Genomic DNA, 15,043 nt, shown 5'->3' on the forward strand with positions numbered 1-15,043 from the left:
TTAGCTCCCTGGGAGATGTGACCTGATAACAGGGGGGGGGGGGTTGGGTTGCCAGATAACCTGGAGGTCTGGCAGGCTGACGTCTCCAGGCGCTGTGCCCATTGCTCCTCCGGACAGATGACCCACACTGTGCTGTGCGTGGGTCGCTGCCACGCCACTGCCAGCCAAAGGTCACCCGGGTTGAGATGGCAGCGCTGCAGTGGCAGGGGGCGCCCACCGGGGGGTCGGCGGACACACACGGCGCAGCGAGCAGCAGTCTCCGAGCATTTACAAGTCCTGCCTCTCAAGAAGAAGAAGAAGAAGAAGAAGAAAAAGGCTACTTGGCCATTCAGATGGGAATGGGAATGGAGGAAATGCAAAGGCAGGGAGAAGAAGAGAGGGAGGATGTGGTTTTCTTGTCATTGCTAGCTGCTGCTGTTTGTTGCTTTGGTCTCTCTGCTGGCTTTGTTGGCTGTCTGCAGCCGGTTCATAGAGATAAGCTTGTACAGAGAAATGGCTCCACAGTAAACAATATATGACAAGCTTTTCTTTGCCCATTTGCTGTTCAGACCGTGTCGGACTATTTGCATAATACCCGGTGACCAAATATTTCAAACGCAAATTATATGACTACTAATCATCATATGAAATCAGCGTGTGTGCCAGCGAGCAAGTTTTTAAGTCAGATTCTGCTGTTTCTGCAAGTTCCTCTTTTATATTGGCGCTAAATGAAATTGTAAAAAGTTGAATAGAGATATGGAAAAAGAGGCGCGTATTATTATTGTTGCATAGATTTTGAAAATCTATGAAAACAATGACATTGTCCCGCGCGGCTTAATGAAACACCAGCAGTGTGCTTGATTTTCATTAATAGCCTCATGTTGGCTCTCTCTCCGTCACACGCAGAGAAGAAGAGTTAAGCCTTTTTTTTATTTCACCGTGTGTGTGTGCGATGTGCAATCTATCCCGCAGAAATATGAGGGCATTATTCATGGCGCGCGGTGTGTCGTTTGACCACAGTGTGTCTGCGAGCTCTGTTAAATGAAAATATTTCACGTGTGAATTAATCATATAAGAAAGGGGCTCTTTTCAGCTGGCATAATGATCTCTGTTCTTCTCACCGCTGGCCGGGGATGAATCTTTCATTGTCTTTATCTTTAACTGAGTTGGCACAGGCCCAAAGGAGAAATGGGGGCGGGGGGGTGGGGGGGGGGACGCCGCGCCTCGCTGTCAAAGTTAACATGTGGGCTCAGCTAAATGCCATCATTTAATTGATGCCAAGCGCAATAACATCACCCGCTGCTCTTTTAATAATATGGAGATATGATTCCTGTCCCTTCACTTCATTACGATATTGCCTCTTGAATTTTGCAAGTGTAAATGCACATGCGCGCGCGTGCACACACACACACACACACACGTTTGCACACACACACGCACACACTTGTGCACACACACACACACACACACACACACACACACTTGTGCACACACACACACACACACTTGTGCACACAGACACACATACGCACACACACACACACACACACACACACACACACACACACACACTTATGCACACACATACGCACACACACGCACACACTTATGCACACACACAGGCAAACCCACACACGCACACACGTATGCACACACACACACACGCGCACACACTTATGCACACACACAGGAAAACCCACACACCAAGTCTAGACTCTAGACGATATATTAACGGGCCTTTATACTTTGAAATTGTGATTGTAATGAGATGCCCTCTGACCTTTGCATTTAAGCTAAACCTATCTCGAATAAATTATTGGCCTCTCAGTAATTGTTATATTACTGTGTGTCCTAGTGTCTTTTTAGGTCTAATGCACTGTGTGTGTCTCTCTCTCTCTCTCTCTCTCTCTCTCTCTCTCTCTCTTTGTCTCTGTCTCTCTCTCTCTCTCTTTGTCTCTCTCTCTCTCTCTGTGTCTCTCTCTCTCTGTGTCTCTCTCTCTCTCTCTCTCTGTCTCTCTCTCTGTGTCTCTGTGTCTCTGTGTCTCTCTCTCGGCAGGTTTCTCTATACTGCAGGCCATCATGGAGGCGGCGGTAGCCAACAACTGGCAGGTGACGGCCCGCTCTGTTAGCAGCACGACGGACGCAGCAGAGTTCAAGCGCATCATCGAGGAGATGGACAGGAGGCAGGAGAAGCGCTTTGTGATCGACTGTGAGCTGGCCAGGATCAACACCATCCTGGAACAGGTGAGGCAGCCAGCTCACACACGCCCACTGTGGCTGGGCTAATCATGTGACCAGTGACCAGAGAACACCTAGAAGACTCCCACTGAGCAGCGAGCCCAGACTGTTGGTGCTTTGAGCACCACAGAGTATGAAGGAAATGGAGATTTCCTTTCACATTGGAAAAACATCATTCAGTTCACCATCCATATCTTAGACATATAGAGGAACTCATCTGCGAAGGTGTTGTCCTTTTGACAACCAAGGACCGCAAAAAGGCGTAGAGTATACTAAGGCCATGTTCACACTAGGAGGCCAAATCCGATTTGTGAACTTTAATGACCTGTTCATGATTCTATCCAGATTGGTTTTATGAGTCTGGACGCTCCAAGTCTGATTTGTGTCACTTGTCCCAAACCACATATGGAGGTAGTTTCCAATCTGCTTTCGACTGATGTGACTTCAGTGTGGACGCGTTGATCATCACCCAAATCAGATTTGAGAGTGTCTTTTGCAGGGGGCGGGGACTTGAAGAGCAGAGAGCAGACATGCAAACACTGCCAGAAACATTTATATGTTGGCTCATTGGCTCATTCATTGTATCAGGACACACAGATCCGACTTGGAACACTTGCCCAAATCAGATTTGTGGCAGTGCGGACACACTCCCAAATCAGATTTGGGAAACCAATCAAGATAATGATGATTAATGACTTTAGCAGCAAATCAGATTTTCCTGTAATGTGAAGATGGCCTAATTGTGTAAGAGTACTCTTTTCTCTCTCTCAAATGATATTTGATTTTGGAACAAAATCATTTGTTCTTCCTAATATCATATAAGTTTAGTAGGGTGGATATTAGGGGTGGGGGGGGGAAATCGATACAGCATAGTATCGCAATATTTTGTGGACAATATATCATATCGTATCGAATTCCAAGTATCGTGATATTTTATGATACAAAATGTCAAGTGCATCATGCAACATTTATGACAGGTTTTTATGACAGTGTTGGTCAGTCTGTCTGCTTGACAATCCCATTTTGCTGCAATAAAAATGATTGAAGTGAGATGAACAGACTGGAAACTTTATCTCATTAGATAAAACAGATGTTGATTTTTCTCCTTTGGGGAGATCATTTGCAGTTGAAAAAAGGTATATATATATATATATATATATATATATATATGTGTTTTTGTGTGTTTTTCAGTATGTACAACATGTTAATCTCATAGAAATGTGTTTTTATACAGATCATATCGACATCGGTAAATATCGGTTATCGGCCATAACAGCAATGTTAATATCGGTTATTGGTATCGGCCAAAACTTTCACATCGGTGCATCCCTATATACATATCGCAATATCGCAATACTTAATATATCGCAATACTAGCATATCGCAATATCGCAATACTATCGTATGGTGACTTAATTATCATGATAATATGGTATCGTGGGGCATCTGGAGATTCCCAAACCCCCTAGTGGATATGTCCTCAACCTTGACAGTGCCTTCAGTTCAATGAGAGACACAGCAGACGTGATCTTGAGGAGCTCTTCATCCAGTTATGCCTTGTTTGGCTTGCTAAGCCTTTAGCTGGCGCGCTCGGTGTGCAGAAGCATCCAGGGAGCCCGGGCTCGAGAGGTCTGGGCGTGAGCAGCCATTTGGAGGCACACCGCTGATGATGGCGCCTTTTCTAATCCTGTTCTAACAAGCACAAACCCCTCCGTCGCTCGATCACAGCCACTGCCCCGAGGAGGGACTGAAAGGTCCAGCGGTCCTCATCCTCGTCGTGTGGGGGGAAACACAATTACCATCAATAGATGAGTGGCTATTACACCATGCATCTCCTCTGGTCCACGCGCCCCACACACCACCATACACTCTTCAGCTGGCTGCCTCCGACCGACGCCTGTTTTAGAAGGGCAATCAGACCCTGAATTGGATTCTGCTCGTTAACATTCATTTAGATATTGGCTTCTCTCTCTGCCTCTCGCAATATCCCCTCAATGACTGTTCGTTTCACTTGTTTTTCTCTTCATCTAATTTGATCCCAGTGTCATAGTTTAAAGCAGAATTGCTCTTATAGTATTCATTTGGCCGTGTCTAATTTAATTCTCGTGCTGCAAATTCCCTTCCTCTAAACAGTTCTGTGAAGAATAATGCGTCGGGCTTTTAGGAGAAGCTTATAAACACGCGTTGCAAATCACACGTCGCGGACGTTTTAATGGCGGCATCTTTGATTGCTTCTTTTCCCCGCAAACAATAAGAAGTCATGCAGGGCAATCAGCTGTCTGATGTTCTCCTCTTTCTGTCTTTGTTCTCAATAATACGTGATTTCTTTTGACTTTCTGGAGGAGCTTTTCCCATCCTTGCACCTCCCGCCATCACCATCATCATCATCCATGTCTGCCTTTAAACTTTTGTTTTAGCTCTGACGTTGAAAATGAAAGCTTTCACCATGACAAAGCTAACCTTCAGAGCAGCAGTGAGCGCCGCAATTTTCACTCCTCGTTTCAGTGTCGACCTCAGCGTGGGTTCTTCTCCATCCAAGCTAATTAACAATTTGGCCGACTCTGCCAATACTGATGAGTCATCTAGGCATTCAGCTGGATCGGCTGGACTTTGCTGCCCTGCACTGCGGCCACCCCCCTATCGGGCCGTACCATTATACGGTGAGACAGGGATGGACCGTCTCCTCCCACGGGGGCCAATCGGAGCAAAAATCGGCACCCACCGGCAGCCATAATGTACTCCTCCCGCCGCTGCTATAGAAACAAAGCTTCAAGGGGGATGTTATGCTAATTTCTCTGTGGTTCCTACTGCTGTAGATCTATATTGACCGAGGATTGGCATGCATCTCCAGAGGATAGGAGGGAGGGAGGGAGTGTTTTTTGTCTGATCACCTTCAGGCAGTTATCGGACCACAATGTCGACGCGTCACTTCAATCCGTCAAGGTCACTGCCTATTGAGAGAGGATCGTTGAGGCAGGACAGATCCAGCTCGCTAGATTGTCGGGGGGAAAATGGGAATCAGCTCAGTGGCTTAGTTTTATGATTTCAGTCAGAGTAATCCCACTGCAAGGAAGGATTTCTTTATACCAGGCAATGAAGTCCACGGACCATAGAGTTATCTCGAATAGGCAAGTTTCTGAGCGTTTCATTCAGCTTCCCACACTTCCTGTACGGTCGTGTCGCACAAAGGAAATCCTACACACTGCTTTTTAGCGGTTTGATTTATTCACTGCTGCTTACGCTGTGGTCCTGCTGAGCCTCTGTCGGGGTCGGTCTCTACCTCATTAAATAAGTCTATCCCATATCCTGGTCTGGGACAGCAAATTCCTTTTTAAACGTGGTGACATGTTTAGGGGATGTCCGGGGTAGCGCAGCTGTAGATTCCCTGCCTACCAACACGAGGGTTGCAGGTTCGCCCCCCCCCCCCCCCCCCCCCCGTGTTGTGTTGCCTCCGGCTTGGCCGGGCGTCCATATACAGGCACGATTGGCTGTGTCTGCGTGTGGGAAGCCGGATTGGGCTTGGTGGTATGTGTCCTGGTCGCTGCACTAGCGCCTCCTCTGGTCGGTCGGGGGCGCCTCGTCAGGGCGGAAGGGAACTGGCGGGAATAGCGTGATCCTCCCACGCGCTACGTCCTCCTGCCGGTGAAGCTCCCCGCTGTCAGGTGAAAAGAAGCGGCCGGCGACTGTCTACTACTAGTCTACGGCTTTCCCCAGATCGGCAGAGGGGGGTGGAGCAGCGACTGGGGGAATTGGCCAAAGTACAATTGGGGGGGAAATGGGGGAGAAATCAGAAGGAAAAAAATGGCTGACATGTTTATCAATTATTGTGATAATACATGTTTAAAAAATACATTGGCCTCTACAATAGTGCCTCTTCATAACCCATTGATACCTGATGCAGCATTTGCGTGTATATCCCTCATTTGTGTGCGTGTCCCTTTAAGACCGCGAACCGCGTTAACGCGGTTCGCGGTCTTAAAGGGATACACACACAAATGCTGCATCAGGTATCAATGGGTTATCAAGCACTGTGGTCGAGTGAGAACGTGAGATTCCCAACCAATGAGTTTTGGGATGCTGAGGAGAATGCTACACCCGGGCCATTATCATCTTGTGCTGTAACAGCCACTCAAGATTTATCGCCCCGTAGGACTCCATCAAAACACTGCACTGCAGATAAATTAACCCAATGGCATTCCTTCCCTTAGAACACTCTGCCAGCTCTGCTCTGTGAATCACATCCAGCGAATCTGTTTCAGTCAACCCTCTATTTTCATGCTATTACATTTGAAGAGAAGAGAAAAAAAAGCTTGTGGCGTTAAAAGAAGGCTATAGCGACAAGAAGATTTACACTCAGTCGTGTTGGTTTTGTCCACTACTACCCAGTGTACCATATCATAATGTTCATCAGGGAGTGTGCGCGCGTGCACGTGGGAGACCATATGTGTTGCCTAATCTGATCCATCTCTGTGATTGCACAGAGTATAGCATACAGTACATATACATCATATGCGCGCTGCTACTCGCCTCTCTCTTTGCTCCTTCCTGGCTCGGCCTCCCTCCTGGGATTCCTGTGCTGGAGTCTGCTCAGAGGCAACAACCTGCTCATCTCCAGTGTAAAGAGAGGCAGGCGAAAAAAGCAAATGGCATCTGGGACAGGCCCAGGGCACACAAGCTGTTCAAAGACAGGCGACGACGGCGAGCGCGCTCTGCGAGCCACAAAGCTGTGTTTTCACGACACAGGAAGGAGGAGAAGAACTGCAAAGAAAATGAGGGGGGGAAAAGAAAAAGAACATTGTGAGAGGCGTATCTGGGGATTTGTTAGAACAACATTCTGCCGCCGTTAGGAGGGTGGCCATATTGCCTGCCTTTCCCCGTGGAGGGTTGGAGATCCGCCATATCTCGCGTTGAGAATTCACACAGTTCATCATATTAGAGAATCTGAAATCTTGGTGTTATATCCTATGTCAGAAAAGGGGGGGGGAGAAATCAGATGGTGGCTGCCAATAAGAAGAAGTGGTGGAAGAGGGAGAGAGAAGGGAAGATAGATTGCCAAGAGCCGATAGAAAATTGTCAGTGATGAAAGAAATTGCTCAGTCCACACAATGAAAAAACAGAGACAGCCATCAGTGGGTCCATAAAACAGGGAGTGACATTTTTATGTCCGTATAACATATTGGCAATCACAGATACAACTAGGGGTATTTACGAACTAACAGAAAAGAAAATCATAACGACAATTCACTCGGGCCACCTCCCCGTTAGACGAAACACAATTTCCAAAAGTTACAGCGCTAACAACAGAGGTCACAGTCTGCCACGTAAAACCCTCTGAACCACTTCAAACTGCTTGTGATGACTTTGACACCGCCTCCCAGTAATGCGCTCCTCCTGAAAGATAGAGGAGGAGGAGGAGGAGGAGGAGCGCGCTGGAAGAACTAACGTCACCGCCGCCACTGATATGAAAGGTGCTCCTGATCCCAGCATCAGCACCATTGTCCCCGAGGCTGAGGAGATGAGGGGGGGGGGGGGGGGGTATATATGAACCCTTTGATGTAAAGCCCTGGATACATTGTGGCTGTAAATCCCTGGCTGTTAAGGGCCATTTACTAACTGCGATTACAGAATTAAGTGGGATTAAGGTGTTATCATTAAAGAGGATGTGACCCGCTGACTCTGCTCCTGGATGAGAGGCGGGGCTAACGGTGTGCGCTTGACATAAACCAGCGCTTCTCACATTTTTTCACATGAAGACTTAAGCTAAACTGGCAAAAATTAGACCACGGGACCCCAGTTTGATAGGATTTTGTCCCACGGTCCCCCATATGATAATAAGATTGATGCTTTTAGATGTTTTTTATTACAGAAAGTGTATAAAACCCGTGACCAAAATAGTCATTGTGTTACCTATGAATGGCATTATAGCGAAAATAAATGACCCCCCTTTTGTGTGGGGACCCCCTGGAACCCCCCCTCCTCAAGGACCCCTGGGGGTCCCCGGAGCCCCATTTGAGAACCACTGCCCTAAACAGCTATAACTGTAGCGATGACGCACCGTCTCATAATAACACAGCTTTAGTTATAAATTGTTATAAATACTTTATAAGACATGGGACAACAGTCGGAGAATCTCGTTTTTTTTTCAGCGGGGCAAAATGACCCCCCGATGGTTTCCAGCGGTACTGAAAATAGAGACGAGCCTCACGCTGTTTCACGAGCCAATCTTTTGGCACGGAAACATCACGGGAAGGATTCCTCGCCCGCGGGGTCAATGAACCTGAGAATGTACCAGTCCTTCCTCCAGAGATATCGAGTGGCAAATTGCTCTCGTATTTCTGAGCGATGATGGACATAATCATCCCGATATGAGTCAGGTGTTTGGGAGATGTGTGCTGTGCGTTTTGGGGGGAGGCCAGCGCTTGTCTTGTGCTATCTCTCCGCGGGCATCAATTGACGCTGCCAAGAAAAGAGCCACTGCTGCCTGTTAATTAGAGAGTTTTCCACCAAGAGGACTACTTCTACCAAGAGGCTCCAAGCAGGAACCAGGAAGAGGATAGCCCCCTCTGTATCAAAGACTCAAAAGTGACCCTTTTTTCCCAGCCTGGACTGCAATGGCGCATTGCGATTAGCCTGTAGCTAGCCACCGAATTAGATGTACTAGCAGCGGGATGTGGCTAATTTCATTAGCGCTCTCTTTAATACCAGGACTATTATTGACGGCCGTTATATTTGTGCTTACACCGAAGGCCAACGACACGCACACACCTGTAAAGTAATCACCTGAAATCAAATTACTCACTGCACAACTCGCTCTGCATTTCCCCTGTGCAGGATGAGACTCAAAAGTAATTGCAGCGTTATAGCTGGTCTTTTATATCCCTGGGTGAATGCTCTGGTATTTACAAACTCTCTGGAACCCATCATCTCCAGTCTTCCTCCTCCTCCCCGCGCTCTGGCAGACCCTGCTGCAGTGGAAAAGGTCAATCTGGGAGGACAATGGCCTGGCCTTTATTGGAAATGCGGCGCTGTAGTTTTAGATTTGGGGCTCGCTGTCTGGTGGACTGCGAGTCTGGACGAGAGGTGAAGCCAAGGTCATCCCGGATGTCTGTCCTCATCAGCCTTTAGAGAAAACTCTGGCCGCGGACGGAAGCTCTCCTCCTCCTCCAGCAGCAGAACAAAAGGTGGTGGAGCTCGCCCTCGAGGATCGATGTGCGAGAGGCTACGGTGGAGGGAAAAAAGCAGAATCCGATTAGTGAGGGGTGAGACATCCTACACACGTTTGTATCTCCTCTTCGGTGTCACTGGCGAAGCGCTGTGATTGGCTAATGTGTTTTGTGTGTGTGTGTGGGCACATGTATGCCATCTATGTTTTAAAAGAGACTAGGGAGGAGGGGCATAAGAAGACATCTCCTTAATCGATCATCTGGGAAAATGAACAATTCTTTTAAACAAACAAAACAAACAAAACGCTCGTAAACCTTCTGCCGAAACGCTCCACCTTCTGCCGATCTGGGGAGAACCGTAGACGAGCACCATGCTTCCTCCGACACAGTTGCCAGCCGCTTCTTTTCACCTGACAGCGGGGAGCTTCACCATCAGGACGTAGCACGTGGGAGGTAGCCTGGGTAAACCCTGCCTTCAACGTGACATCACAGGCTATGCCTGTAGCGTGAGTCTTCGTGACTGATAGCACCGCTGCGGTTTACCCAGGCTACGTGGGAGGATCACGCTATTCCCACCAGTTCCCTTCCGTCCCGAACAGGCGCCCGACCGCCGAGACGAGGCGCTAGTGCAGCGACCAGGACACATACCCCTAATCCAGCTTCCCACCCGCCGACACGGCCAATCCTGCCTGTATGGACGCCCGACCAAGCCGGAGGTAACACGGGGGAACGAACCTGCGACCCTCGTGTTGGTAGGCAGGGAATCTACCGCTACACTACCCGGACGCCCATTCAACCTCTATATTTGATATCAACGTTAGATTGAACAAATTCCACGTGATCGACAAAATTCTTAAAAAATAAATGATCGATCATGGATGAAGCATGCCCCTCCCTAAAAGAGACGAACAAAGAAGAGAAACAAGCTGCAGGGAAATAGGAGGGAAAAATAGAAGGTGACGAAAATCCACAGCTGTCTGAATAATAAATGAAAGTTAAAACCAAATCATCCGAGACGCTGCTTTGGTGTAAATATCCTGGATGCATTTCAAGGCAAAGCTGATAAGCAAGATCACATTAGCGCTGGCAGGGGGTCTGTAGCAGCACACAGGACTGTTCACGCCCACAATCAGCTTTGAAGCTCGGCTCTGGATTCACACCGGACGACACATTGTGACTAAACTGAATTAAAGTACCAATAAGTCCAGACTTTGTTTCAGAATAGACAATGAAGGACCTGCTGTGGCTTCCATCATGGCAGGCGTGAATTTGTTTTCCTATCTCTGCTCTGAGTAAATAACCGCTATGCTATTACTCAAACATTGAATTCCAGAAGGACAACAACGAGAATAATATCTTCTCACCGCTACGAAAGCTAGTTATTGCCAGCAGCAGCCGAAGCCCAGGGCTTTCCAGTCTGAGCCAGCTGGAGGTGCGACGCTCGCTCATAACAAGTTGAAATGTGCCCATCTCGTTTGGAGTTGTTGGGTCTGCCTAATTAAAGAGGTGTATAGTTCTGTGTGTTCTGGTGCTGCAGGTTCTGTGTGTCCCTGTGTCATTACCGCTCTCGCTGTGTCCCCAGCCCAAGGTTGCTGTGTGTCGGCGTTGCCAGGCTGGCTGTGAGCTGGGCGGGTGTGTGAGCAAGGCTTACGGCCAGATCCAAGGAGGTTAGGCGTGTGTGTGTGTGTATTTGTGTGTGCGTGTGCGTGTGTGTGAAGCGCTGGGGTTCGTCCGCGGAGTCAAAGGTCACAGAGCGTCCCCGTGAACAAAGACTGCCACGGGCGCTATAGCTATGATTTAGCACTCGTATTCTCTTCGTGGCGCCTTCTGTCACTTCGTCATTAGACACAGATGGAGAGATTCAAAAAAAGAAGAAAAAAGAACACCGCTCCTGCCATTTCTGCTTTATAATAATCAGCTCATTTCCCCATCGTTTCCACTTGGCTTCTCTTGGTTGAGTTCCCTGGGTTGAGAAAGTTTTAATGATGGGGACTTGGGGAGGCTGTCAGACGACGCTGACCCTCTGAAGCAGCTTGATAGCCTGAGTGAAAGGTTTTGTGCGCGTCGTGCCCCCTCGTGCGACATCCTTTGTGAAAAGCACTATAGCTCCTTTTCACATCTCGACACAGAGGGGGAGAATTGTTAGAATCGTTCGGTCCGAGAGCCAATCTTCCAGCACCGTGGCCTCCGAGGAAGTTGAGGTCACCTGAACTTAAGCCACACCTGAATCAGAGAAACGCTTCCTCACTCGATCCGTTCCGTGCCTTCGGGACAGTTTATTCCTTCGTGGCTTACCAACAGCGTCCTTCAAAAAGGCTTTGAGAGACGCGAGGAGAAAACAGTTCGCCCGCGTGCGTCGCTCTCTCCTGCTCCGCGGGAAAGCCGTAAATGATCCGCGGTAACAAATATGTAACTTCCAGCCACGACGACGACGACGACGAAGCCCTCCGGCGCAGCAGCAACACACGCAGACACAAACAGTTTGACCAAACCCCACTGTTTGCTATTGTGACGGAGTCAGAGCCAGAACATGTGCAAACAGGCTGATTTGCGCTGTACACTCGTGTATCGCCGTGTTTGTAGAACGCAGATGAAAAACGCAGACATGCTTGTCAATTTCTGCATGGCAACCGCCCAGACGTCTGTCCACAGCGGGCTGGGGGAAACTCATAAATAACAGACCACACGAGGGCCCCCCGAGTTGGAAAACCGCGGCCAGATAAGTGTGACCGGTTTTCTAAATCCACAGACAAGGCAGGATCATTTAGAGTTTGACTGTTGGATTCATCTTCTGGGCCCAGAAACACAAGAAGAAGAAAGAGAAGACAAGAAAGAACAGTAAATGACAGCATATTGCTTGTGAACCACAGTGATAGAAGGGCTTTAGAGTTACCGCTTGCTATTTTCAGACAGGCTGCGTGGGCTGAAACACGCTGTTGTGCTCGGAAGGTGTGATATTTTCAAAGCAGAGGGAGATCTACTGTATACGCTCCTTTGAATATATCTATATTTTTTTCCCATTTGTGCCTTCTGTAACGACAGTTAGCGGACGCGCGCCGCCGCGGACTACTTCAAAGCCAGCGGAAATACTCAAGGATGTTCCAAGTTGTCCGGGACGTTTCTCTCTCATTATCAGCTCCTCCATTCCTTAATTAACATTTTTCCTCTTAATTGTTTCCTTCTCTTATTATCATTCCATAGGCGACTTCATTTTTGTTTCAACTTCGTTTGGCACCTCCTCCGCTTTTATGATTGCAGCAGCGCCGCTCTCTCTCGTACCTCCAGGCTCTCCTCGTCCTCACTGTGTCCATGTTCTCTCATGTTCTCTCTCTCCCACAGGTCGTGAGCCTGGGGAAGAACAGCCGGGGCTACCACTACATTCTGGCCAATCTTGTGAGTAATAACCAAGACGCTCCTCAAACCCACTTTTGCTGCATGCATATTTTCTTCATGGCTGTCATATGCAATGCATATGACAGCCATGCATATGACAGCCATGCATATGACAGCCTTGCATGCACAATCAGCGGATTATAGTCTTCCAGGGTAGGAAATTAGCTCGGGGCAAAATTCCCCTTAAAAAATCTAGAATTGCCCTTGGAACTGCGGTGGGGGGGGCTTTTAAATGCCCCTATAAAATAAAGAGTTTAAGACTTTCTGTATTTTAACATTATTCTGTATTTGCAAAGCGTGGCTCGAAAATGGACAGCTAGGCATCCGTACAACCCCCGCCCCTCCTCCTACTACTAGTGTTATTTAGCTCAGTGACAGGCAGCACAAGCTAGCTGGCCAGCTAGTTCACTCATGTTTTTACCAAGTACATTAATAACATGCCAGACAATCAACAGTATGTTGAGATAGGAGATGGGGATCTTTAACTGTGATTGTTTATGAACTTTTAGAAATAAAATATGCTTGGATAAGAGTCATTGATTGGTCTGTCATGCTACATAGGTGCAACTAAAGTATTACCCAACATTTGATCAAACTGCCCTGGAAATGATCCAAAATGCCCCCGAAATATATTTCACAAGGGGGAAAAATGGCCCTAGTTTAAAAAAAGTGAATTTCCTACCCTGTAGTCTTCTGTACTGTATGTAATGGGAGACAGTCTCTGTATGGGTTGTTTTGTTTATCGCCATCTCCCTGTCAATCCCACTCTCGCAGTCAGACTGCGTTGGTTTCGAAGTATAAATTAATGTCTTCAGCGAAATACAAAAAAAATTGACATTTGACTTTTCCAAGCGTCTGTGGAGGACAGTCCTCTTCTCTCAGCGTCTGGGGGGGAGGGAGGAGAAGTGTTCGTTTGGCCTTGATATTAGCACGAGTGTTTTAAGGTGGAGGGCCAAGCCTGTTCCCTCACCTGCTGTTCCCTCTCTGCAGTCTCCCTGGCTTTAGGCGCTGTGATTATGCAGGAGGCAGACGCACGTCCTTGTGCTCGGTGACACGACGCTGCGCTCGAAAAACCTGCAATTTGACCGTCAAACGAAGAGCCATGCCTCTAGGGGTGCAGCGTGAAATTTGATGACAGTTGGGGCTGCAGAGTTGTCAAAATACATTACAAAATGTTTTGCTTAAACCCCCCCCCCCCCCCCCCCCCCGTGGCAAATCTATCCAATTGAAAGTAGGCCAAGCTCACTCGAATGAAATATTATAATATTGTGTCTTTTACGTGAGCTGACATCATGAAACTCAAAAGTACCTACTGACATGTTGTTTATCTGTAAACGTACTCCACCGCAAAGTGCGAAGAGAAACATTCGCTTCGACATAATCGAGAACACATGTCGCATTCTTATACAGAACAGCGCACTTCCCAGTTTTACGATTGATTTGTTGGGGTTCGTTCGAACGTGTACACTTGCGCAGAGTACACGTTCGATCGAGTTCGATCGACCTTTCGAAAAGCAAAAGTCACGCGACCCTTTGCTCTTCTGTCTCATCTCAGGGATTTTCCAACGTGAGCTTGGACAAAGTCTTCGCCGGCGGAGCCAACATCTCTGGGTTTCAGATAATCAACCCTGAGAACCCGATCGTGCAGCAGTTTGTGCAGCGCTGGGAGCGGCTAGATGAAAGAGAATTCCCCGAAGCCCGAAACTCTCCTCTGAAGGTACCTTCATCACGGGCAACACATGCAGAATACGACACTCGTTTCTTCTGAAGGCATCTCTCTCCATTCATCTCCTCCTCTCTCCTCTCCTCTCCTCTTCTCCTCCCCTCTCTGCCTTTGTCGCGCTCTCTCGTTCTGCCTCCCTCTTTGCTTTCTCTCCCTCCCCAGCGATCAATATATTGATAGGCAGTGCAAGGCAAGGTTATATCTCAGCTCCAATTTACATCTAATTAAACAATGATCAAGAAAGAAATGGATTTTGAATGACATTTAATTAGATTTTGTCATGGTGGGGTGGTTAACAAACAAGTGGCTCAACCCCCACTGGTGAAAAGGTCAAGGGAAGTTTGAGGGGAGGTGTGTGGGAGATAAAACCTCCCATTAATCTTCTATTTTCTCTCCAAACTCAGTCAAAGTTTCGACAGAGGTCTTGACCGTCAGAGAATCCCGGACTTTCCCGATGTCTGATGGCTCCGTTTTCTACAGTCTCAGCTTTAATTGAGAAATGCTGCCTTGCATGAGCAATGTATCCCCCCCCCCCCCTTTTCTCCCT

General features: G+C 47.9%; 1 protein-coding gene across 1 annotated transcript in view; it reads left to right on the forward strand.

Annotated features, from left to right (window-relative positions):
• Positions 1–15,043, forward strand: part of LOC310789959 (glutamate receptor 3) — a gene marked incomplete at its 5' end in the record, with an annotated part of 124,010 nt that overhangs the window by 71,442 nt on the left and 37,525 nt on the right. The window contains 3 exons of the mRNA XM_083651679.1: positions 2,036–2,223; positions 12,720–12,773; positions 14,329–14,490. Of these exons, the coding sequence (XP_083507805.1) occupies positions 2,036–2,223; positions 12,720–12,773; positions 14,329–14,490 (404 nt within the window). The remainder of the gene's footprint in view (positions 1–2,035; positions 2,224–12,719; positions 12,774–14,328; positions 14,491–15,043) is intronic.

The sequence above is a fragment of the Poromitra crassiceps genome (genome assembly GCF_964638095.1).
Source record: "Poromitra crassiceps genome assembly, chromosome: 15".
Classification (NCBI taxonomy): domain Eukaryota; kingdom Metazoa; phylum Chordata; class Actinopteri; order Beryciformes; family Melamphaidae; genus Poromitra; species Poromitra crassiceps.